Raw genomic sequence first — 25990 nt, 5'->3', positions numbered from 1 at the left:
AAAACAACCGAAAATATACGTTCCTAGCTTTCGGAATAAATGTTCCTTCATCAGGGAGGAGAGAGGGGAAAGAAAGGGAAGGAGGGAAAGTGGATTTAGTTACTCACAACCCAGGTTATGAAGCAACAGGGAAAGGAAAACGGGGAGGGTAGCAAGGATGGAGGCATGGTTGTCAGAGGGAAGCCAAAGATATTCTACTGTAAGTACTGTGCCAGATTCAAACCAAAGAGGATGCATACAGAAGTAAAGAGGTATATAGTATAAAGATAAACACAACTATGTAGCATGAATGGCTAAAGAGGAAAGGGAAAGAGGAGAAGGCTGAAGAGTAAATGGGAGTGAGGTTGTTTAACATAGGTTCAGTCCAAGGGGATGGCGGGATTAAAGGATGTGTTGGAATGCAAGTTCCCATCTCCGCAGTTCAGAGGGACTGGTGTTGGGTGGGAGAAGTCAAATGGCACATACGGTGTAGCAAGTTCCTAGGTCCCTAGAATTATGCTGGAGGGCATGCTCCGCTACTGGGTATTGGACATCTCCCAGGCGGACAGTTCGTCTGTGTGCGTTCATGCGCTCAGCCAGTTTAGTTGTCGTCATACCGATGTAAAATACTGTGCAGTGCAGGGATGTGAGCTGATAAATGACATGTGTAGTTTCACACGTGGCCCTGCCTTGAATTGTGTATGTTTTACCAGTAGCTGGGCTGGAGTAGGTGGTTGTGGGGGGATGCATGGGGCATGTTTTGCAGCGGGGTCGGTTACAGGGGTAGGAACCACTGGGTAGAGAAGGCAGTCTGGGAAAATTGTAGGGTTTAACAAGGATGTTACGGAGATTAGGGGGGGGGGGGGGGGGGGGGCGACGAAAGGCAACTTTCGGTGGTGTAGGGAGAATTTTGTCAAGGGATGATCTCATTTCAGAGGTTGACTTGAGAAAGTCATATCCCTGGCAGAGTAATTTGTTGATTATTCGAGGCCAGGATAATATTGGGTGACACGGGGGATGCTTCTGTGTGGTCTGGGGGTAGGAAAATTGTTGTTGGATGGGGAGGAATGTATTGCTCGGGAGATCTCTTTGTGGACAAGGTCTGCAGGATAGTTGCGGGAGAGGAAAGCACTGGTCAGGTTATTGGTGTAATTGTTGAGGGATTCTTCACTGGAGCAGATACGTTTGCCACGAATACCTTGGCTGTAGGGAAGGGAGTGTTTGATGTGGAATGGATTGCAACTATCAAAGTGAAGGTACTGTTGTTTGTCTGTGGGTTTGATATGGACAGAGGTGTGGATGTGAACTTCAACAAGATGAAGGTCAACATCCAGGAAGGTGGCTTGGATTTTGGAGAAGGACCAGGGGAAATTCAGATTCGAAAAGGAGTTGAAGTTATGGAGGAAATTAAGGAGTGTTTCTTCACCATGAGTCCAGACCACAAAGATGTCATCTATAAACCTATACCAGGCCAGAGGAAGCAGCTGTTGGGTCTTCAGGAAAGCCTCCTCCATGCGGTCCATGAAGAGGTTGGCATAGGACGGAGCCATCCTGGTTCCCATAGCCACTCCCCTGATTTGTTTGTAGGTGGTGGTGGTGGTGGTTAGTGTTTAACGTCCCGTCGACAACGAGGTCATTAGAGACGGAGCGCAAGCTCGGGTTAGGGAAGGATTGGGAAGGAAATCGGCCGTGCCCTTTCAAAGGAACCATCCCAGCATTTGCCTGAAACGATTTAGGGAAATCTCGGAAAACCTAAATCAGGATGGCTGGAGACAGGATTGAACCGTCGTCCTCTCGAATGCGAGTCCAGTGTGCTAACCACTGCGCCACCTCGCTCGGTTGTTTGTAGGTCTGGCCTTCAAAAGTGAAGTAATTATGGGTGAGGATGAAGTTGGTAAGTGTGATAAGGAACGAGGTTTTTGGAAGATCTTCGAGTGGGCATTTGGAGAGGTAGTGCTCAAGGGCAGAGAGACCATGGGTATGTGGGATGTTTGTGTAAAGGGATGTAGCATCTATGGTAACAAGAAAGGTTTCAGGTGGGAGAGAAGTGGGAATGGATTTGAGGCGTTCTAGGAAGTGGTTTGTGTCTTTGATGTAGGATGGGAGTCTGCGGGTGATAGGTTGGAAGTGTTGGTCTACCAGAGCTGAGATACATTCTGTTGGGGCTTTGAAGCCTGCTATAATGGGACGGCCAGGATGGTTCTCTTTGTGGATTTTGGGTAGAAGGTAGGGGTACGTGGCTCAGGTGGAGTGAGTAAGTCTATGAAAGCTGTTGTGAGGCCTTGTGAGGGACCTTGGATTTTTAGGATTTTCTGCAGCTCAGTCTGGATGGAGGGAATGGGATCCTGGGTAACAGCTTTGTAGGTTGAGGTGTCGGAGAGTTAACGGTCAAGTACCACAGTTGTGGAGCCTTTATCCGCCAGGAGGATGACAATAGAGCGGTCTGTTTGCAGCTCCTTAATGGCACTGGATTCAGCTGGGGTGATGTTGGAGGTTGTCGGGATGTTCTTCAAGAAGGACTGGGAGGCAACACTGGATGTGAGAAATTCCTGAAATGTCTGCAAGAAATGGTTTTGGGGGAGGGGAGGAGGATCCCTTTGAGAAGGCAGTTGGAACTGTTCTAGACAAGGTTCAACACTGGGTCTAGTATCTGGGGGCTGTGTTTGGGTAGTGAAGTGATATTTCCAGTTGAGGTTCCAGGTGAATGAGAGGAGATCTTTAACCAGGGCAGTGTGGTTGAATTTAGGCGGGGGGCTAAGTTTGAAGGTGCGAGATCTGGGATATAGGGTGGATGGGGAAGACCAGTCCAATGAAGTTTTGTGACTCACCATGCTTTTGTTCACTACCATATCTGCATAGGCATTCTGCATGCACTTATTAATACATGTGATATTCTGGTTTTCCACCAAAAGAAACTCAATGACATCTCTCTGCTTGGAATGCAGCTCTACTATAGACACCATTTTGGAGGCCACATATAGTGCCATCACCCAATGGAACTTCATGAAATTATAAGGGCTGAAGCAAGAATACTCTACAATTCTCCAAAGCAAATTTAGCATTTCTTCATCCGAAACTGGCCAACAAAAAAATGTGTTGCATTATATATTGAACACCCCCTCTAAATAGTCTGAGGAACAGGGGTGAGAAGGAATCTATGACTGTTTACTGATTATGCTGTCATATATCAGAAAGTGTTGTCACTGAGTGACTGTTGATGGATACTGGATGACTTAGACATTGGTCTCCCTCTATGTTTTTTACCCTCCACGCTGCCCTCCAATGCTACATTTGTGATCCCTTGATGCTTCAGGACATGTCCTACCAACCGATCCCTTCTTCTAGTCAAGTTGTGCCACAAACTTCTCTTCTCCCCAATCCTATTCAATACTTCCTCATTAGGTATGTGATCTACCCACCTAATCTTCAACATTCTTCTGTAGCACCACATTTCGAAAGCTTCTATTCTCTTCTTGTCCAAACTATTTATTGTCCATGTTTCACTTCCATACATGGCTACACTCCATACAAATACTTTCAGAAACGACTTCCTGACACTTAAAGATATACTCAATGTTAACAAATTTCTCTTCTTCAGAAACGCTTTCCTTGCCATTGCCAGTCTGCATTTTATATCCTCTCTACGTCGACCATCATCAGTTATTTTGCTCCCCAAATAGCAAAACTCCTTTACTACCTTAAGTGTCTCATTTCCTAATCTAATACCCTCAGCATCACCCGATTTAATTCGACTACATTCCATTATACTCGTTTATCTTATATCCTCCTTTCAAGACACTGTCCATTCCGTTCAACTGCTCTTCCAAGTCCTTTGCAGCCTCTGACAGAATTACAATGTCATCGGCGAACCTCAAAGTTTTTATTTCTTCTCCCTGGATTTTAATACCTCCTCCAAATTTTACTTTTGTTTCCTTTACTGCTTGCTCAATATACAGATTGAATAACATCGGGGAGAGGCTACAATCCTGTCTCACTCCCTTCCCAACCACTGCTTCCCTTTCATGCCCCTCGACTCGTATAACTGCCATCTGGTTTCTGTACAAATTGTAAATAGCCTTTCGCTCCCTGTATTTTACCCCTGCCACCTTTAGAATTTGAAACAAGAGTATTCCAGTCAACATTGTCAAAAGCTTTCTCCAAGTCTACAATTGCTAGAAACGTAGGTTTGCCTTTCCTTAATCTTTCTTCTAAGATAAGTCGTAAGGTCAGTATTGCCTCACGTGTTAAAAACATTTCTACGGAATCCAAACTGATCTTCCTCGAGGTCGGCTTCTACTAGTTTTTCCATTTGTCTGTAAATAATTCGTGTTAGTATTTTGCAGCTGTGGCTTATTAAACTGATAGTTCGGTAATTTTCACATCTGTCAACACCTGCTTTCTTTGGGATTGGAATTATTATGTTCTTCTTGAAGTCTGAGGGTATTTCGCCTGTCTCGTACATCTTGCTCACCATATGGTAGAGTTTTGTCAGGACTGGCTCTCCCAAGGCCGTCATTAGTTCTAATGGGATGTTGTCTACTCCTGGGGCTTTGTTTCGACTCAGGTCTTTCAGTGCTCTGTCAAACTCTTCATGCAGTATCGTATCTCCCATTTCATCTTCATCTATATCCTCTTCCATTTCCATAATATTGTCCTCAAGTACATCACCCCTGTATAGACCCTCTATATACTCCTTCCATCTTTCTGATTTCCCATCTTTGCTTAGAACTGGGTTTCCATCTGAGCTCTTGATATTCATACAAGTGGCTTTTTTTCTCCAAAGGTCTCTTTAATTTTTCTGTAGGCTGTATCTATCTTACCCCTAGTGAGATAAGCCTCTACATCCTTACATTTGTCCTCTAGCCATGCCCGCTTAGCCATTTTGCACTTCCTGTCGATCTCATTTTTGAGATGTTTGTATTCCTTTTTGCCTACTTCATTTACTGCATTTTTATATTTTCTCCTTTCATCGATTAAATTCAATATTTCTTCTGTTACCCAAGGATTTCTACCAGCCCTCGTGTTAGTGCTATTCTGCTGGAATGTGCGCCTAAGTAGGGTACCGGTAGTGCAAAAGGTGAATGGTAGAGTCTGGTTTAATGGGGGAATTTTACGAAGGAGAAGCTTATCTATAAAGGAGAATGCATATAGAACACTGGTGCGACCCATCCTTGTGTACTTGTCTTGTTTGAGATTCCCATTGGGTCAGGTTAAAGGAGAACATTGAAGAAACTCAGAGGTATTCTGCTAGCTTTGTTATTCGTAGGTTTGATCAACATGCAAGTATTACAGACACGCATTGCAAACTCAAATGGGAATCCTGGAAGAGAGATGATGATCTTTTCATGAATCACTATTGAGGAAATTTATAGCACCACCATTTGCAACTGCCTACTGAAGAATTCAACTACCACCAAAATACATTTCACATAAGGACTGCAAAGAAAGATAAGAGAAAGTAGGGCTCATAAGGTAAGGAGGCATACAGGCAATCATGTCCTCCTCTGCCCCCTCCCCCCCCCCCCCCCCCCTCCATTTCTCCATTTGCAGGTAGACCAGAAAAGGAAATTACTTGTACTGTTACATAGTACTCTCTGCCATGCACCATATGGTGACTTGTAAGTATGTGAGTAGATTCAGAGGTAGAGTACATAAATACGAGCATGAAGCAGTTACTTGTGCAGAATGAAAGAATAATGTAATCTTAGAATAAGATAGCCTCCCCCCCCCCCCTCCTCCTTGTTTTGTGCATTAGAGGGCACGCCTTCATTGTAGTGCAATACAGAGCATGAGGACATAAACTTGTGAAGAATAACAATAAGTAAGGCAGAACAGGAACACACATTTTCAACTGCTGAAAACCACAACAGCAGAACTAATAGAACCATTAAATAAAATACACACTGAACCTCTAGCTTCTGAAATTCTTAGTATCTTGTGAGTTACTAAAGTCATGAAAAAAGGTTAGAGACTAAGGTATAAGTAGAGAAATGAAAATATGTGTAGAAACTGAGGTCAATGAAATTTTAAGCAGTGCAAAGTCAACTTTCATATTCTAAAGTATCAATAAAAAACTGTAGCAACTCAGAAGCCAAACATATCAGAAAGAAGTTGGAAAGAAACTGTGCGATGCAAGCAAAAGTCAATGGTAAAATAAGACATACTTTAAAAAAAAAAAATAATCAGAGAGAAAAAAGTATAGGAAAACAGGTATTGACAAGAAAAAGACGAAACTAATGAAAGTAAGGAAATGTTGCAAGGCAGCAAACATGACAATAACACAACAGGTGAAAGTGGAGAAATAGAATGGAAAGGATATTAATTGAAGTTAATGTTGCCATTTACCTAAAATATATTTTGAAAAAGTGTTTGCTTTTTAAGACATAGTTTATTAAATTTTTCTTGGTATTAATTTTAGATAGAGCAGTTTCTGGTACAAACTATTAACTTAAATACCACATCTGAAACTAAAATAATTCCATATTATGTCCCTCAATGAGTCTGAAAACTCTGAATTATGTTATTCTAAGAAGGCTACAACAAATTTATTTATGGGTTCACCTCAAAATTTTAATTCAACTTTAGTTCTGCAAACCATTTTGTATACCCCCTACTCAACAGTTTTTGAATTACCTTCCCGTGCCTTCAGTCCCTGTATCTGTAACTACTTCTTTTACCCAAAGAAAAAATTGTTTTGAAAAGTACATAGGGCAGAGATTCAATCATATTTTTAATTGGTGTGTGTGTGTGTGTGTGTGTGTGTGTGTGTGTGTGTGTGTGTGTGTAAAAAGGGAGGGAGGGTGTCGGACAAATTCCATTTGTTCTTATTTCAGAGTTTGGCAACTAAGCAGCCAAACTCCGGTTTTCCTGTTTCATAGATTATTTATGCCTGTCCCGTGACATTTTCTCCGTGTATACGTGTTTATTTACTGTCTTCTTCTGGTATCTTTTACATTTCCTTTGTTTGTCTTCCAGTAAATTTTCATTATCATATTTGTCTTTATGTCCTAGTATTTATTTCTTTTTATCTCCTTTCACCATGATCAGATAATATACTTAATTTTTCTATCACTTTCATTCTTACTCTTGGCATCCTTGTCTTCAGAAGTTGTAGTCTCTTTTTTAGCCCTTTCAGTTTCTGTTTCAAAATTATATGTAATTTTTCCCCTTTTTATTGCCTTCCCAAAATCTCATTCTTTGGCAATTTAAAGTAAACATTGTGTCAACATAATTTCATGTCTGTCTTCAGATTTTTTTCTATGGTAACACTAATATTTTTAATACCATTCTGTGATTCAACTCGTATCTCCAACCAGGGCCCAAGAAAAAAAGTTTGCAGCAGTACTCAGATCATGAACATGCGTATGAGATGATGAGTGAGTGAGTGAGTGAGTGAGTGTGTGTGTGTGTGTGTGTGTGTGTGTATGGGATGTTCAAGGCCTGTTTTTGGGACACACACAGCCAAGTTTCAGGCAGAACAATTTTACTATGAAAAGTTACACTTAAAAACAGATAAGAGAGCAGTCATATAAACTACAAAGGCTTTCTCATAAGGGTATATCTTGACAGATCTATACTGAATCTTTCACACCACAATGGAGTGTATACTCTAATGATACTTTCTAAGATTAAAATTGTGTCCAGAATAGGCTTTTAAACGTCCTTCAATTCACGAGCAATGTTATGACCAACTGAGTATATACAAGTGATATGCAGATAGTGCAAGTGGCAATGATTGTTGAAGATGCTGTAGTGTGTGAGGAAGTATTGTCACTGAGTGATATCTCAGGACCTGGAGAGAATTTCCTGTTGGTGTGATGGTTGGCAGGGTACCCTAAATCCATAAAAATGTAAATTAATGCAGATAAGTAGGAAAAACTGTCCTGGAATGCTCAAATACAATATTAATGGTGTGCTACTTAACACAGTCACATTGATTAAATACCTAGGCATAACACTACGTAGCAATATGAAATTGATCAAGCATTTAAGGATGGTAATAGGGAAGGTGAGTGGTCGACTATGGTTCATTGGGAGAGTTTTAGGAGAGCGTAGCTCACCTACAAAGTAGACTACTCACAGAACACTTAAGCAACCCATTCTTCAGTACTGCTTAAGTCACCGGGATACCTAGATTGGTTTAAAGAAAGACATTGAAGCAATTCAGTGGCACGCTGCTCGTTTGGTTACCAGTAGAATCAATAAACATGTGAATATGCTTCATGAACTCAAATGGGAATCCCTAGAGGGAAGACACCGTTCTTTTCACAAAACACTATTGAAAAAATTTGAAGAACAGGCAGTTGTATCTGGCTGCAGAACAATTCTACTGCTGCCAACATAATTTATCGTAAGAATCACAAAGACAAAAAAGTGATATTAGGGATTGTATGAAGGTGTATAGACAGTACTCTAGCTCCATTTGTGAGTTGAAATGGTTTGAAAATGACTACTGGTGGTGCATGATAGCCTCTGCCACACACCATATGGTAGCTTGTAGAGTATGTATGAAGATGTTGATGTTATTCAATATTTCTTAAATTATACTAATTTGTTTCATCTTTCCTTTCTTCCTCCGCTTTCTTCTTTTCATTTTATGTGTGTGTGTGTGTGTGTGTGTGTGTGTGTGTGTGTGAGAGAGAGAGAGAGAGAGAGAGAGAGAGAGAGAGAGAGAGAGAGAGAGAGAGAGAGAGAGAATTTGTCTTTTCATTGACTTTTTCTTCTATTTATTCCCTCTTTTTATTCTGAAAGGATTTGTATATACCAGTTATTAGGCTATTCTTTGCAATGATTCTTTTGCTGCTTCATTTCACATCCTTGACTGCCATTCCTTTCTTCAAACACATAATATAACTACTCACTCTTGGCAGACAATACATCTGAACATGTTTCTCATTCCCTCTGCTCCATATTTTGGGGCAAGCCTTTTGGCTCACATAAAGTTTTCAGAAAATACATATAAACTGTCATCTACCTCAGTTATTTTAACCTCTTCAGTCCTTTTGCATCAACAATACTACACCCAAGTTTTATTTTATTTTATTTTATTTATTATTTTTCTAGTTCATGGAATAAAATAAATCTGCTGTGCCTGATTACAACATATACTTATATCATGTTCTTTCAGTGCATTGCTTGTTTTCTTTTCTGCCTGTTCCTGTTTGCAGCATCTGCTTAAAGAAAGTTGTTTATTGCAATGTCAGCATGTCTCTGACAAATAAAATAATTTCTATTTGTTTGCCCATTGTTCCAATTCCCCTTCTACTTCAAAATGAAGTTCATTCATATAAATATGGCTGGCCATTAAAACTACAACACAATGAAGGCAGCTTTTAACAGTTGTCAAACTGCCAGGAAGTGTGCTGCATGCTTGGTTACGGAAATATTTAGTATTTTAGAACAATATGACAAACTAGGTAAGAGGAATGCCATCTACACCTTGTACATAAGGAAAGATTATGTAGCAAAGTTTCTCATTCAAACTGCGATAAGACTGTTTTATGCTTCAGAAATGTGTACCAATACATATCAGAACATGACAGTGGCTGGATCATGGTTTATCAAGATAGTGGGTTATCGTTATGCAATACAGATGCTTGTGTTCATCATCATCCCACAACTGTTATGCATATATCGAACAGATGGGTTACAGAGGGTCATAATCAGTGCCATGAGAATCTCAATGGTCCCACATGGCTAGCAACCGAGAGGTTGGTTGGTTGTTTGGTTGATTTTTTTTTTTTTTTTTTTTTTTTTTTTTTTTTTTTTTTTTTTTTTTTTTTTTTTTTTTTGGGGGGGGGGGGGGGGGACCAAACAGCGAGGTCATCAGTCCCATTTCAGGGAAGGATGGGGAAGGAAATAGCTGTTCCCTTTCAAAGGAACCATCCCAGCATTTGCCTGAAGTGATTTAGGAAAATCATCGAAAAAACCTAAATCAACATGGCCGGATGCGGGTCTGAATTGTAATCTCCCGAATTTGAGTGCAGTGGCTAGCTACACAAGAGGACAGATATACTGTTCCATAGTCATGCAGGATTGTACAGCCAGGGATTGTACCTTATGCCTCAAAATTTGTTTCTTTGTAGAAATATATGTTTCCACATGGATAATGAAATGACGTCTGAAGCACCATGGACTGTCACAACACAGAGACCGTCACTGCAGCCTCCCTTGACGTGGCAGTAGAGAGAAGGTAGTGCACCCAGCAGCAACACTGGACACCAGAGGTCAACACGTTGTCTTTTTAGATGGGTTGTGGTTCTGCATACACCATCATGTGTGGGGGCACCAAGGAGACTCAAAATTGCCACACTGCATTCATCATTATTATACAGGCCAGCATTTTGCACGATGGTATAGATGCCACGAGTACATAATACAATCTCCTATGGTATGTTAAGGCCTGTGGTTGTGTCCTATATACAAGGTCTCTTTGACATTAGATTTCAACAATAAAATGTAAGACAACATTCTGCCAGAATTGTCCTGACCTGCCTAGACAAAGAATGTGTTCAGCTGTTGCCCTGGCTGGAAAATTCTCTAAATCTCTCATTCACTGAGAATATAAGGCTATGGGTAGCTGAGACACTACCGTGTCACTATTCATCAGCTGCTATGATTGATGAACTCTGGCACAGAGCTGAAGCAGCATGGAATTACATATCCATAATTATTATCTAAGCTTAGTTTACCATGATTGCCAGCCAGGTTAGAGCCACTGTCACCACATGAGGTGGCAGCTGTGTGTATTAAATTTCAATCTACAAATGTAATGATGTATCCCACTTACTATACTGTACATGAACAACTGTTACAATTTAATTATTCGCTATTCTTCCTGATGTTGCCATTTTAATGACTAGCATTGCAATGTAATTTCCGCCCTACTCTCTTTTAATACTTTTCAGACTCCATCAAAAGCTCAACTGATTAACAAGTACAGTGGAATGATGGTTCATTCAGAGAAGTGAAATCCAATAATTCTTTCAGACTTACACAGACAAAATTAATAACATGTGCACCTCTTTGTTCTCATTATTCATGATGATAAAACATCTTTCTTTCACATACCTCAATTATTCGGATCACCACCACTGAATCTTTCCTACCTTCGTCTGTATAACAGTGTCATGCAGTATATGCCAAAGAGTATCGTAATCAGAACCAACCTCCTATTATTCCATCCACAACATGGCAAACAGTGACAGATATTGTGAAGCACAATGATAATTTTTTTATAGATGGAAAAAGACTACTGAGGCCTTTATATTCACAAGTAATTAAAATTTTATAGAAATTCCAACTTACCCGAAGAATTTCTGGTGAAATATAATCAGGAGTTCCAACAGCAACATTGCTTTGTACTGTTCCATCCTCAAACAATTTTAAGCATGATCCAAAATCAGCTAACCTAATGTGTCCATTAGCATCAAGTAAAACATTATCTGGTTTTATATCTCGATGAACATATCTTAGATCATGAATAGATCCAATGGCAAGAACCATTTCTGCAATATAAAACTTAGCCATGTCTTCAGGCAAACGGTCCTCAAATTTACTAAGTAATGTGAGCAGGTCACCACCACAGTAATAATCCATTACTAAGTACTGAAACCAGATTGTAAAATAATTAGCAACATGTTTATAATAACAGACAAGTTAATTGTAATAAACAAAAATTCTTATTTTACTGAAGTGGAGGTTGTTAATAATGCAAATGGGAAACATTATAATCAATCATTAAATATTTTGAAACACCAAAGCACTTCTAACGACGGTTAACAAACCGAAGTAAAAACTATGTGTAAATTAAAGTAAAGGGAGGAGATCACTGCTGTCAGCTGCATCAAGACATTACGCAGAATTAGCTGCGATGAGTGTTAATGTGTGCCAGACTGGGATTTGAACTCGGGACCTCCTGCTTATTAACCGCTGCACCATCTGGAACACAGGCTTATCACAACTGCATGGACTATCGCAGCACATTTCATGGTCGATCCACATTCCCATCGAGCGCCACCTATCTGCAGTCCTTGTCCATTTCCTCCATGTTCACTACTCTTGAGATTCTCACAGGATGTCTGAAGTATTTGTGAATATGCACTGAAGAAAGTGTATCCATGGCCCAGCTAGGCAAACCAAGTATATGAATGCATGGTGTCTGTTCTTTCAGAAAGGGTGTATAAAAAAACAAATTAGGCACATAAATAAAGAACAAGTTGCTTAAAGCACTAAAACAGGGAGGGAGGAGGGTAAATATCAGAGAGGGGTGGAGAGGTGGGGAGGGGAGAATTGACTGACTGACAGGGGGTTGGAAGGAAACGAAAGGGAGCTATGAGGGGAAGGAAGGGGGCAGAATGAAGAGAGAGTGAAGGAGAGGGTGTAGGACTGTGGGAGAATGGGATAGAATAAAGGAAGAAAAGAGGATAGGAGGGGGGAGATGACAGGTGTATGGGTTGGAGTGGCAGAAAGTGAGGGTGGGAAGTGGGAGGAAGGTAGTGTGGGAAGCAGGAGAAAGAAAAATTGGGGAGTGGGAGAAAGGGAAAGCAGGGGGTGGGAGGGGAGGGTAGGGAGAGGAATGGAGGGACTGTGGGGAGTGGGAGGAAGAGAGGTTGGGAAGTAGGAGAAAGACAGGGTGGGCAGCGGGAGAAAGGTAGGGTGGGCAGCGGGAGAAAGGGAGGGTGGGCAGCGGGAAGAAGGGAGGTAGGCAGTGGGAAGAAGGGAGGGCGGGCAGTGGGAAGAAGGGAGGGCGGGCAGTGGGAAGAAGGGAGGGCGGGCAGTGGGAAGAAGGGAGGGCGGGCAGTGGGAAGAAGGGAGGGCGGGCAGTGGGAAGAAGGGAGGGCGGGCAGTGGGAAGAAGGGAGGGCGGGCAGTGGGAAGAAGGGAGGGCGGGCAGTGGGAAGAAGGGAGGGCGGGCAGTGGGAAGAAGGGAGGGCGGGCAGTGGGAAGAAGGGAGGGCGGGCAGTGGGAAGAAGGGAGGGCGGGCAGTGGGAAGAAGGGAGGGCGGGCAGTGGGAAGAAGGGAGGGCGGGCAGTGGGAAGAAGGGAGGGCGGGCAGTGGGAAGAAGGGAGGGCAGGCAGTGGGAAGAAGGGAGGGCAGGCAGTGGGAAGAAGGGAGGGCAGGCAGTGGGAAGAAGGGAGGGCAGGCAGTGGGAAGAAGGGAGGGCAGGCAGTGGGAAGAAGGGAGGGCAGGCAGTGGGAAGAAGGGAGGGCAGGCAGTGGGAAGAAGGGAGGGCAGGCACTGGGAAGAAGGGAGGGCAGGCAGTGGGAAGAAGGGAGGGCAGGCAGTGGGAAGAAGGGAGGGCAGGCAGTGGGAAGAAGGGAGGGCAGGCAGTGGGAAGAAGGGAGGCCAGGCAGTGGGGCAAAGGGAGGGTAAGCAGTAGGACGAAGGCAGTGTGGGAAGTGGAAGGAAGGGTGGGTGGTCAGTGGGAGGAAGGGATGGAGGGTAGTGGGGGGAAGGGATGGAGGGTAGTGGGGGGAAGGGATGGAGGGTATTGGGAGGAAGGGATGGAGGGTAGTGGGAGGAAGGGATGGAGGGTAGTGGGAGGAAGGGATGGAGGGTAGTGGGAAGAAGGGATGGAGGGTAGTGGGAGGAAGGATGGGTGGGGTGTGGTAGGAAGGAAGGGTAGGCAGTGGGACAAAGGGAAGTTTGGCAGTGGGATGAAGGGAGGCCAGGAAGTGGGACGAAAGGCAGTGTGGGAAGTGGAAGGAAGGGAGGGGGGACAGTGGAAGGGAGGGTGGACAGTGGGAGGAAGGGAAGGTAGGAAGTGGGTGGAAGGGAGAGTGGGAAATTGCTGTAAGGGAGGTGGGAAGTGGGTGGAAGGGAAAGTGGAAGAAAAAGAGAGGAGAGTGGGAGGGTGTAGGGCAAGATGAGGGAGAGAGGCAGAGTGGAAGAGGCTGAAGAAATAATCATTAAGTAGAGCCACGGGCTTACGGACTTGTTGTAACCTACAGATCAGAGATCAAATCCCAGACCTTTGGATCTGTAGTCTGGCATGAAACCACTGTGAACCATCTAGCTACACTAGAAAAAAAGTTTCATTGTGAAAATTAGCAGAGGGTGCATCAAGATGACATTCTTAATTTTACCCTCTCTCAAAATGATGGGTTTAATATTCTCCTAGTTTCTGATTAAAACCAAAGATTTCCATACCCCGCCATAAATTTTACAAAGACAAAATTAAAAATGGTGAGAAGAGGTACTAAAGAGGGGTAAACATAAGAGGACAAGCTAAAGAAGTAGGAAAAACATTTATTTTGACTTAATGTTCTTTTAGATCAATGCACTCTGCCAACATAGACTTTCGATTTTTATTTATCCCTACAGCTTTTTGAATGGCATGCACAGAAAGAAATGGTTGAATGTTAAGAAGTGGTGTAACTTAATGGGAAACTCTTGTTTCTGTTATTTACAATCACTTTTAAACTTTGGAGATACAAGTTTTGCAAGTACTGTCAAAATTACATCTGAAGAATCTGATAGCAGGCAAGTAGTGATATTAGTTTATTTCATATACAGGGGGAGATGTGGAGAGGAAACAGAATTAGTATTCTTACCAAATAATTGTGGCTTAATATGTACGTGGTTTATGTTTATAAATACAGCACAAGACAGTTAGCTACTGGTAATTCAAAAATGTTTACAATGAAAATCTTACCATTTACTTTTCTGCAATTAATTTAGATGCATAAAATACAACATTTTATGGTTTGTTATATTTAGAAAAAAAGAACTACTTACTAAATTTGATTCATCTTGAAATGCATAATGAAGATTCGTGATCCATCTTCTATCTCCAAACACCAGAACATCCCTTTCTTCTTTGAAGCAGGCTGTTTCTGCCCTTTTCAACATCTCCCATTTATTCAAAATCTTCATTGCAAACACTTTCTCTGAACCCTTCATTTTTACAACACAAACTTCTCCAAAGGCTCCTCTTCCAATTACTTTAATAATCTCAAAATCATCACGTGAAAGGCGCAATGCCTTCAAATTTGTTGCGACAGGTTTAACTGAAATCAAGGAGTAACATATTTATAATTTATGGTACCAAGTTTTCAAACATGTATGAAGTTATATAAATTAACAGTCAGCTGGTTTGTCAGATATAAAGCACCATTACAGGAAAACGAAATAACCCAGAACAGTAAAGATATGGCCACGACTCTGAGGCTGTAACTAAAGTTCTCAAAGAATACCTCAGCCTCCAGTCCCAAACCTGATAGTAGTTTGAGTCACAATGGTAATAGACAGTTTAATTTTTTAGAGGGAGGGTGTACTTCAAGACTTACAAGACATACTTTGCACACTACAATGTGTAAAAACAGGAGAAAATTAGAGTTTACTGTCCCATTGAAGTGTTCTATTTGGACAGTATTACAAAAGTTGTAGAAGGAGATAAAGATCCAATAAGCATCTAGAGAATGTTCTATTCTGAGGCATTAAATATGTTTGACAATGTCAATATTTCTCTTACCAGAAGAACAACTGATGTTTAAAGTGCAACATCAAGTAGTAAATACACAGGCCAACATTCAGAATGTTCTGGAAGTGAATGAAGTACTGAGACCTACCAAGACATAAGAAGAAAAAATAGCACATCCAATAAGAATAATCACTGAAGACCCGTACTGAGCATTCCTAATGAAAAATATGGAAGTGCGCTGAAAAATAATACCTCAGAATTTTTTGTGTGAAAACTCTTGAATTTGTTTATATAAAACAAATATTATTAACACACTACATCTTTATTCTTCTTGTCTACATATTTGTTTCCCAACACAGAAAATCCAGGAAGAAACGAAACAATATTTTAAAAGGATAGTTGCTACTCACTATATAGCAGAGATGCTTAGTTGCACATAGGCACAACAAAAACACTGTCAGGAAACAAGCTTGCAGCCAACACAGCCTTCGTTGGACGCAGAATAACGCACCCGTGCCATGTCCCATGTCAAGACAGTATTCAGCAACAGCAGACTTTTCTGGATGACCTAATCTGGTGTGATGACTATATTTATCACATCTATCTTTAACAGAGTGACACATATGGCCAATGCATGAATTCCACACTGGCTTAGTTAGGATTTCATAATCCCTAGTTTCCTTACATCTAGGTTTCTTTAACAGAATCCTTGATTGTTTGCACTCACACTGGAGGACAGAAGACACACTTCATTCAAGGTTTCTTGAATAGTCTGTCGACACACTACCAATACAAGGTAAAAAAAGCATCCTCATGTAGTTCTCCATTTCTTCTGGCTGTTCTTGACGTTTAGTGCATGCTTGTCGAAACGCATATCGAAACTGCTTATCAGTGTACTTTTTCTGGACAAAAACATAGCACAGATGGTTAAGCTCTGCTGATAAGCTCTCTGGATCTGAGCTGATTCTAGACTTATGAACGAGAGTCCTTAATACACCACTGCACTGGGGCAGGCGATGGCAGCTCATGGCTTGTAGATACAGGTCAGTGAGAGTTGGTTTCTGGAACACACCAAGGTCAGTGAGAGTTGGTTTCTGGAACACACCAAGACACCTAAAAATGGGAGTTCTCCATTTTTCTCCATTTCCATGGTGAAGCAAATGTTCGGATGGAAGGAGTTAAGGTGTTCCAGAAATAAAAGAAGCAAAGCCATAACACAAAGGTGTTGTCCAAAAACATTTAGGTTTCAAAAACACTAACTGAAGCCTTAGTCTTTGAAGTCTTCATAAAAAGGTTAGCTACTATGGTAGACAAAGGACTACGCATAGCAGCACCATCACTTTTGGTAGGTAATATGTTGGGACTACTGTATTGTTCACAATGGGGCAAAATGGAACCCCTTCCGTATGTATCTTAGGCAGGCCAAAGAGTTATGGTGTAACTAGTAATTATACTCTGAAGTTATTTTTCAGTTGTTCAGGAAAGTGACTGTATTTGTCTTCTGCTCTACTTCATCCGTTGGATGCTTCTAGGGATGATGACATGCTGAGTCCTGTGATAAATTCTTCAGCTTGCCAAAGTAAGATGCTGCAAGTTAAAGAACAATGGTGTTTCCCCTGTCAGCAGGTAAAATTACTATTTCTGTGTCTTCTCTTCAGAAATTGAAAACTTTTCTTTCGTCAGAGGTGATGCTTCACTTGTGTGAGGGCACACTAGTTGTTGTTGTTGTTGCTGCTGCTGCTGCTGCTGCTGCTGCTGCTGTTGTTGTTATTGTTGCGTTGTTGTTTTCTGTCCTAAGATTGGTTTGATGCAGCTCTCCACACTACTCTATCCCATGAGAGCTTCTTATCTCCAAAAAACTACCCAACCTACATCCTTCTGAATCTGCTTGCTGTACTTATCTCTTGGTCTTCCTCTACAATTTTTACCCACCAAACTTCCTTCCAGTACTACATTTATGATCCCTTGATGTCTCAGAATGTATGCTATCAAAACATCCCTTCTTTTGGTCAAGTTGTGCCAATGATGATGAGTCGTGTGACGAGGGCCTCCTGTCGGGTTGACCGTTCCCCAGGTGCAAGTCTTTCAATTTGACGCCACTTCGGCGACTTGCGTGTCAATGGGGATGAAATGATGATGATGATGACAACACAACACCCAGTCCCTGAGCGGAGAAAATCTACGACCCAGCTGGGAATCGAACCCGGGCTCTTAGGATTGACATTCTGTCGCGCTGATCCCTCAGCTACTGGGGGCGGACTAGTTGTGCCAATAATTTCTTGTCTCACCAATTCTATCAGTACCTCCTCATTATACATGAGTGACCCATCTAATCTTTAATATTCTTCTGCAGCACCACATTCCAAAGCTTTTGTTCTCTTCTTGTCTAAACTTTTTACCATCCATGTTTCACTTCTGTACACAGTTACACTCCAGAAAAATACTTTCAGAATAGACTTCCTAACGCTTAAATCTACATTTAACGTTAACTAATCTCTCTTCTTCAGAAATGTTTTCCTTGCCATTGCCAGTCTACATTTTATATCCTGTCTACTTTGGACATCATCAGTATTTTGCTGCCAAAACAGCAAAACTCACCTACTACTTTAAGTGCCATGTTTCCTAACCTAGTTCCCTTAGCATCACCTAATTTAATCTGGCTCCATTCCATTATCCTTGTTTTGCTTTTGTTGATGAGCATCTAATGTTCTCTTTTTTCAAGACAATGCCCATCCTGTTCAAATGCACTTCCAAGTCATTTGCTGTCTCTGAAAGAATTGCAATGTCACTGGCAAACCTCAAAGTTTTTATTTCTTTTCCCTGAACTTTAACTTCTATTTCAGATTTTTCTCTGCATTCCTATACTGCTTGTTCAATGTAGAGACTGAATAACAACGTCAACAAGCTATAACCCTGTTTCATTTTCTCCTCAATCACTGCTTCCCATTCACACTGCTCAACTGTTATAACTGCTCTCTGGTTTCTGTATAAGTTGTAAACAGTCTTTCGCTACCTATACTCCACTCTTGATATATTCAGAATTTCAAAGTGAGTATTCCAGTCAACATTTCCAAAAGCTTTCTCTAAGTCTACAAATGCTATAAACATAGGTTTGCCTCCCCCTAACCTATCTCCTGAGATACACAGGAGGGTCAGTATTGCATTGTGTGTTCTTACATTTCACTAATGGCCTTGCCACAGTGGTAACACTGGTTCCCATGAAATCACCAAAGTTAAGTGCTGTCAGGCTGGGCTAGTACTTGGACGGGTGACTATCTGGTCTGCCAAGTGCTGTTGGCAAGAGGGGAGCACTCAATCCTTGTGAGGCAAATTGAGGAGCTAATTGATTGATAAGTAGTGGCTTTGGCCCCATAAACTGACAAAATGGCCAGGAGAGCAGTGTGCTGACCACATGCTCCTCCATATCCGCATCCAGTGACACCTGTGGGCTGAGGATGACACAGCAACCGGTCACTACTGTTGGGCCTTCATGGTCTGTCCAGGCAGAGCTTTTTAGTTCCTACATTTCTCCAGAATCTAAATTGATCTCCCTTGAGTTTTTTCCATTCTTCTATGTTAGTATTTTGCAACCGTGAATTATTGAACTGATGGTTCAGCGATTTTCACACATGTCAGAAACTGGTTTCTTTGGAATTGAAATTATTACATTCCTCTTAAAGTCTGAGGGTATTTTGCCTGTCTCATACATCTTGCACATGGGATGGAAAAGTTTTGTCATGGTTGGCTCTCCCAAAGCTATCAGTAGTTCTGATGAAATGTCGCCTACTCCTGGAACCTTGTTTCAACTTAGATTTTTATCGTCTCTCTCAAACGCTTCTCACAGTATTGTATCTCGTATCTCATCTTCATCTGCATCCAGTTCCCTTTCTATAATCTTGCCTTCTAGTTTATATTTCTTGTACAGACCTTTTATTCATTTCACCTTATTTTTTTAGTACTGATTTCCCATCTGAGCTCTTGATATTGATACAACTGTCTCTCTTTTCCCCAAAGGCTTCTTTAATTTTTCTGTAGGTAGTACCTATCTTTCCCCTAATGTCCTCTAGCAGTTACTGTTTGGCCATTTTGCACTTCCTGTCAATCTCATTTTTTAAACGTTTGTATTATGTTTCACCTGCTTCATTTGATGCATTTTTATATTTTCTCCTTTCATCAGTTAAATTCAATATCTCTTGTGTTATCCAAGGATTTCTACTGGGCCTTGTCTTTTTACCTATTTGATCCTCTGCTGCCTTCACTATTTCGTCACTTACAGCTGCCCATTCAATTTCTACTGTGTTCTTTTCCCTTGTTCTACTCAACCATCTCTGGAACTCTCTATAACCTCTCGTTCTTTCAAGTTATTCATGTCTCATCTCCTTAATTTCCTTTCTTGTTGCAATTTCTTCAGTTTTAATAACCAACAAATTGTGGTCACAGTCCACATCTGCTCCTGGAAATGACTTACAATTTAAAATCTGGTTCTGAGATCTCTGTCTTACCATTAAATAATCAATCTCAAACTCCTGGTGTCACCAGGTATCTTCCATGTATACAACCTTCTTTTATGATTCTTAAACCAAGTGTTAGCGATGATTAAATTATGCACTGTGCAAAATTCTACCAGGCAGCTTCCTCCTCATTCCTTTCCCTAAGTCCATATTCACCTACTATTTTTCCTTCTCTCCTCTTCCTACTATCAATTTCCAGTCCCCCATCACAATTATATTTTCATCCCTTTTAACTATCTGAATAATTTCTTCTATCTCATCATACATTTCCTCTGTCTCTACATCTATGGAGCTAGTTGGTAGGTAAACTTGTACTATTGTGGTTGGTGTGAGTTTTGTGTCTATCTTGGCCACAATAATGCATTCACTGTGCTGTTCGTTGTAGTTTACCTGCATTGCTATTTTCTTATACAGTATTTAAACCATCCCTGCACTACCCCTATTTGATTATGTATTTAGAACCCTTTATTCACCTCACCAGAAGTCCTGTTCCTCCTGCCACAGAACTCCACTAATTCCCACTATGTCTAACTTCAACCTATCCATTTCCCATTTTAAATTTTCTGACCTACCTGCCCGATTAAGCAATCTAAGATTCCAGCTCCAATCTGTAGAATGCCAGATTTTTTTTCTCCTGACGATGACATCCTCCTGAGAAGTCCCTGCTCAGAGATGTAAATGGGGGATTATTTTACCTCCGGAATATTGTATCCATGAGGACACCATCATTTAACCATACAGTAGAACTGCATGCCCTCAGGAAAAATTACGGCTCTAGTTTCCCCTTGCTTTCACAATACCAGTACAGCAAGGCCGATTTGATTGATGTTAGAAGGCCAGACTTTTTTGCCCTGCAACTACTGAAAAGCCTCTCTTCAGGAACCACATGCTTGTCTGGCTGCGCAACAGATACCCATCTGGTGTTGTACAGCTATTTGTATCATTGAGGCACGCGCGCCACCACACTCATGGCAATGTCCGTGGTTCATCTCTCCCAGTCCAGCAGTCTCAATGGGGAGTTTCAAGACACCATGTTCAATGGCACTGATAAAATCCTGATGGGCAAAGTCTTTGGAGTCCCTTTTTTAATGCTGATATCGTAATCTCACTCAGAGATTTACCTACAAAATTAAATACAACGTGTATGCATAATTTATCTTCTTGCGATGACTGGCACACAAGGCAGTGGAACTTGAGGCTTTATGAGCCACAGCCTGCTGCCGTGCACAGTCCGAAAGTAATGATGCAGCACTGCCCTACATTATTATTAGCTGAAAGTTCTCAAGCACAGCTGCATTATATCTTTATGGGGCAGCTACTTATCATTTTCCCGTGGTGATTTTTACTATGGAGCTGTTTGGTAACCAAACTATACAGTAGCTTCTTAGAAAATCGCAGGCATCTACAGGCTAGGGTGAGCTGTAATACCATTTCAGCGGAAGTTGACATGTAAAGTCCCTGTTCTAACAACAACTTGCAGACCCAATACAACGCAGTGGAGGAAGCCTCCTCAGAAGCTCAAGATCCAGGCATGAACATCTGGGAAAGATGCTGTTACCCAGTATGGCTGTCCTAGTTTTGGACCCCCATTGGTGCAGCAAAGGAGGTTAGAATATAGAGGGAGATGGTATTATTTATGTATCAGTTGAAGCCTGTTGGCCATCTTGGTGAGTCTTAGAAGTCTGTTTTTTCTGTTAAAGCACTGTATTAAACCTATCTTCTTACAGCTAATGCACTGAACTGAATGACAGATCTGAGTATGTAATTGAACAATATACTTTCACATATGAAGATGGTATCTGTTCTTTCGGACAAGTGCGAAAGAACAGATACCATTTTCATATAGTTAAGCCTAACCAGCCATTGACTTTCTTCTTCTGTGCTGGATGCAAATTCATTGCCCGAATTCTTACGGGACTCGGTAAAATTGTCTGCCACGAGTAATGAGTGTAATGGGTAGGGGCACTATGAATGTAGTGTGTGGACATTAAGTTGGGAATGTGGGTCTCACAGGGAGCATGCAAGAGATAAATCCCTGCAGTCGCACTATCCTCTGTGCCCTCAGTGGTTCAGATGAGCATCTGCCATGTAAGCAAGAGATCCCGAGTTTGAGTCCCGGTCGAGACACACATTTTCAACTGTCCCCATTGATGTATATCAATGCCTGTCGACAGCTTAGGGTCTTGATTTAATTATCATTTCATGGATGAATACTCATCATCAGATACTTGAAAACTTAATTTTTGAACATCAATTCTCAATCATTGAGCATGGTGTGCATCACAGCTAAACAGCCAACATTTTATTACCGTTATAAGTGAGATTGGAGAGCAGCATTGCATTACAAACACTTCACCAAGATTGCCAGTATGGCAGAAACAGGCTTCAGTTTTTCAATGTAAGGGGGTTTCCCTATATTCTGACCTCCTTGGGTGCAACCTTGCATTTGGGATCGTGGTAATATGCTGTGCAACTGTTTAAGTTACTTCCCCATTGGTGATGTTACAGCCCCTGTCCTCCAGTCGACTCATCCACTTTTCTAGTGAGCTATCACATAAAATGGCAAGCAGCAACAACTCCTTAAAATGTATCAGTAACTGAAGAAGAAACCATGGTGTCACTTAGAAATTTGCAATCACACCTGAAATTTTGCTTGAAAATTTAATACTTATTACATCAAAAGAGTTGTAAACAACACATTAAGTTATAACTCTTGCAACCTTATAATTCTTGTGACTTGCCTGTTCCTCCACAATCACTTGATATGAGAGCATAATGATGTGTCAATGAGGAAATAAGTCAAGGAGTGCATCTGGGACAGGAATATTTCTTCTGCAGTGTCATTACCATATTAAGGGAAAATCTGTGAGAACTTGCCATGGAATATTCCATTAGCTGGTGATAGTTGGTGAGCATGACGTGTCGTAATTGGGGCTAAGGAAACAACAATGTTGATTTACTGTGAGTTGGGATAGGTTCACTCAGTGTAAAATTCCAGTAAGTGGTAATGCACAGCACAGGCAAAGAGAATTTTCCATCATCGGGATTTCGGGGTAGTGTTACTGACTAATGACCAGAAGCAGTACATTAGTATAATAGATGGATCACTATCTGGAATAAATAGCTGTCAGTCTTGTAGTAGATTCATTTGCAGTCCAGCTGTCTACCAGGAAAAAGGGGCTACACCAGACAAGGAGGTGACACGGAGCCACCAGCAGCAGCCATGGGTTCGAGTCTCTGTTGTAGTCCCAGCCTTCTGCACTAAGTCCCTCCTCTGAACCTCATGCCACAGTGCAGCGGGCAATACGGGCAGCAGCTGGATTCCCACCCAAGGACAGTAGGTCATACACTGGGCACAGCAGCTGCCTTATGACAATGTGGTGGGTGTACCTCTTTGCTGCACGATTCGACCACCCGTGTGTGGTCATATACCATAAAGTTGACTGACACTGCAAGATTCTTGTTCATCTCCACATGACACTGACATCAGTGCTGTGGCTCACACAACAGGGGCAAGGCGCTAAGTGCAGGTGTCACCAAAGCAGAGCAAGAACACCTATTGCAGGCAGCTGGCCAGTCACTAGCAGCTGCCGTATCAGCTATTGGTGTTCTTCCATGGGGCAAGGGTGTCGTCACCTCCTGGTATCAATGCAGTGCTGATATCCAAGTACAAAATAAATAATGCCTTCGACAGCCGCTTCTCTTTCTACCTTCCATTGGCCTGCCACCCAGTCTCAACCCTCAGCCATTCGACATCTTGACGTAGTAGCTACCCCACCACCCTGGGGTTGACTACAAATTGGCATCAGAGTTGGTGATATTGTTTTCAGTGGCTAGCAGGAGGTGCATTGTCCATGCCGTTCTTGCCTGAACCATAGCTTGCAGTGTCATCAGAGTGGGCTGAGAGAACAAATTGTTCATTCCTCTTGGAGTGTGTGACAGGCATGGGGGTCAAGGTGAGGGTGTCACCGTAACTTTGAGTTATTTTGCTTTTATACCAACGGGACTGGCTGATGTGTGTGAGTTTCAGGGCAATTGCAAGAAGCAGTATTGGAGCCTGTTATAGGTTTGCTTTGCAATCTACTTTGACATTTTGTGCTTTGCACTGAATCAGTGTCTGTAATTTGTTTTGGGTTCCATTGTTTGGTCATGTTGTGAGGCAGTGTACAGAATCTAGATGGATGATGGTCAGGCGTAAAGTAATTTGTTATATTTCTTCAATTTAGTAATTGTTGCATATTTATACTTTTTGTGAATGAGGGATAAAGGTGTTGCAATGGCAGAGTCAGAGACTCAGGGTATTACTGGCTGGGAAGCAGTTTAAGTGTTGGTTAATGAAGTACTGCAATGGAGAGTAGACAATACAGACTTTTGAAACAAACTTCAAGGTAATGATGTGGAAATAGTGTTGCTACTGGTTATAAATCCAGCTGCCGCTAGCCTAGTCAGTCCCCTTTCTGGAAGGTCATCTGAGGATGTGATGTCATTCGTGGAGGATCTTACAAAGCTGGCAAATGTTGTTGGTTGGTCCGATAGCCAGTTTTGCAAGTAGTAAAATCATGTCTACCAGGAGAGGAAAAACTTTTGTGAGATGCATGGAAGCATTGAGGAAAATGAAGAGGTTGGGCCGTTAAAACAGGGGCTTCTGCAGAGGTACAGGAAGCAGAACAGTGCAAGTTTCTTTTGGAAACAGTTGAGTGCTATTACAATGAGGCAAGGAGAAGCTGTAAAGGATTTTGCTGACAGAATGAAGAAAGTGAATGTACATATGTATAAGGTGGGTCAGAGTGATGAAGCAAATGATGTTCTGTAGCAAGGCACTGAGCAATGAGTGCTTGATGTTTTACTGAGATCTTGTCATCAGATATGTCAACAAGGATGCACACGCGTGCACCTAAGGATCTCTATTCAGCTATTACATTGGTGATGGAATGAAAAGAGATTGATCTGTTAATGCACGAGAGGCATTGTGTATTCTCTGGAAATTTGAGGTTTATGGACGTGGGCATAAGGGGCACGTACTGAGACACTGCTGCCGATCTCAATGGAGTAAAGGAGATATGTATCAGCATTAGTGTTATGGTAATGCTAATAGGGGCAGACAGGGAGGGAGAAAGCAGCCATCAGATGTAAAAGGAAAACAGAAGTCCACAGAAAAACTTTCCTGTTAAAATTCAATGCAATAAGTATGTTTGCAAATGCAGAATGTGCAACAGTGGATGTGGTGGAGGGAGGGAAGTATAAATTTTTATTAGAAACAGAACACATGTGATGGTAACCAGTAGGGATTTAGTGGTTCTGCGGGGAGGGAACCCACCATACTGCAGATTGCATGAGGTGGGAGATAATGATATGTGGCCACTGGGGTGAATGGAAATAAAGTTTTGGTTGGAGGAAGTCATGTTTAAGCAGTGTGTGGAAGCAGTGCCTCGTGTAAGCTTGGGCTGCAGCATGAACCTGGGCTCAGAGTTTTTGCACCACCACCACCACCACCACCACCACCACCACCACCACCACAACTGACTTTTGCTAATGTGTGGTGGAACTTAGTGAGAAGACATTTCAGCTAGAGCAAGCTGTTGCCAATGTATATCTGTTGTGAATTGCATCCATCATAGTAGGTAATCTAATTAAACTACAACAAAGACATTAAGGCTTCATCTGAATGCTTATGTGCAAAGTAGCATCAGGAGGTCACTTTGGGTGAATGTGGAACCAAAGTTATCAGACAATATGTCACGTATAATAGGGCCACTAGAAGGGAATGATGTGTTGGATTCAGAGAGTTGTTTGGTTAAAAGGAGTACCATATGCTAACAGGAGAAGGATGCCAGGAAGGTAGTACCCATCAGTTTCAATAATTTTCATGCCAAAAAAGTGAAGTTTATGAAGGAGGTGTTAATAGCGAGTTTGGACATTCCAGAGGAGGATTGGTACACAGAAGGTGTAAGCCATGGACAGCCATAGGACATCTGTAAAACTGCATTACATAGAAAGGTGGTGCATGAAGTGAATAGAAAGAATGCGAATGGCAAGATTTTGGAATCTGAGGATTTGTTTCTTCCTCAGGTCGAGTT

At 41.8% G+C, this 25990-nt stretch overlaps 1 protein-coding gene across 2 annotated transcripts in view; it reads right to left on the bottom strand.

Moving 5' to 3' along the window:
* LOC126365897 (serine/threonine-protein kinase Genghis Khan) overlaps positions 1–25990 on the bottom strand; it is a 323790-nt gene that overhangs the window by 199947 nt on the left and 97853 nt on the right. For both annotated transcript variants that reach the window (XM_050008618.1, XM_050008619.1), the window contains exons 4-5: positions 14718–14989; positions 11287–11586 (exon numbers count right to left, since the gene is read on the bottom strand). In XM_050008618.1, coding sequence (XP_049864575.1) covers positions 11287–11586; positions 14718–14989 — 572 coding nt within the window. The remainder of the gene's footprint in view (positions 1–11286; positions 11587–14717; positions 14990–25990) is intronic.

Source organism: Schistocerca gregaria, chromosome 4 (assembly GCF_023897955.1).
Source record: "Schistocerca gregaria isolate iqSchGreg1 chromosome 4, iqSchGreg1.2, whole genome shotgun sequence".
In the NCBI taxonomy this organism is placed as follows: domain Eukaryota; kingdom Metazoa; phylum Arthropoda; class Insecta; order Orthoptera; family Acrididae; genus Schistocerca; species Schistocerca gregaria.
Note: the sequence above shows the minus strand (reverse complement) of the source record. Positions and strands in the feature narration are given on the sequence as shown.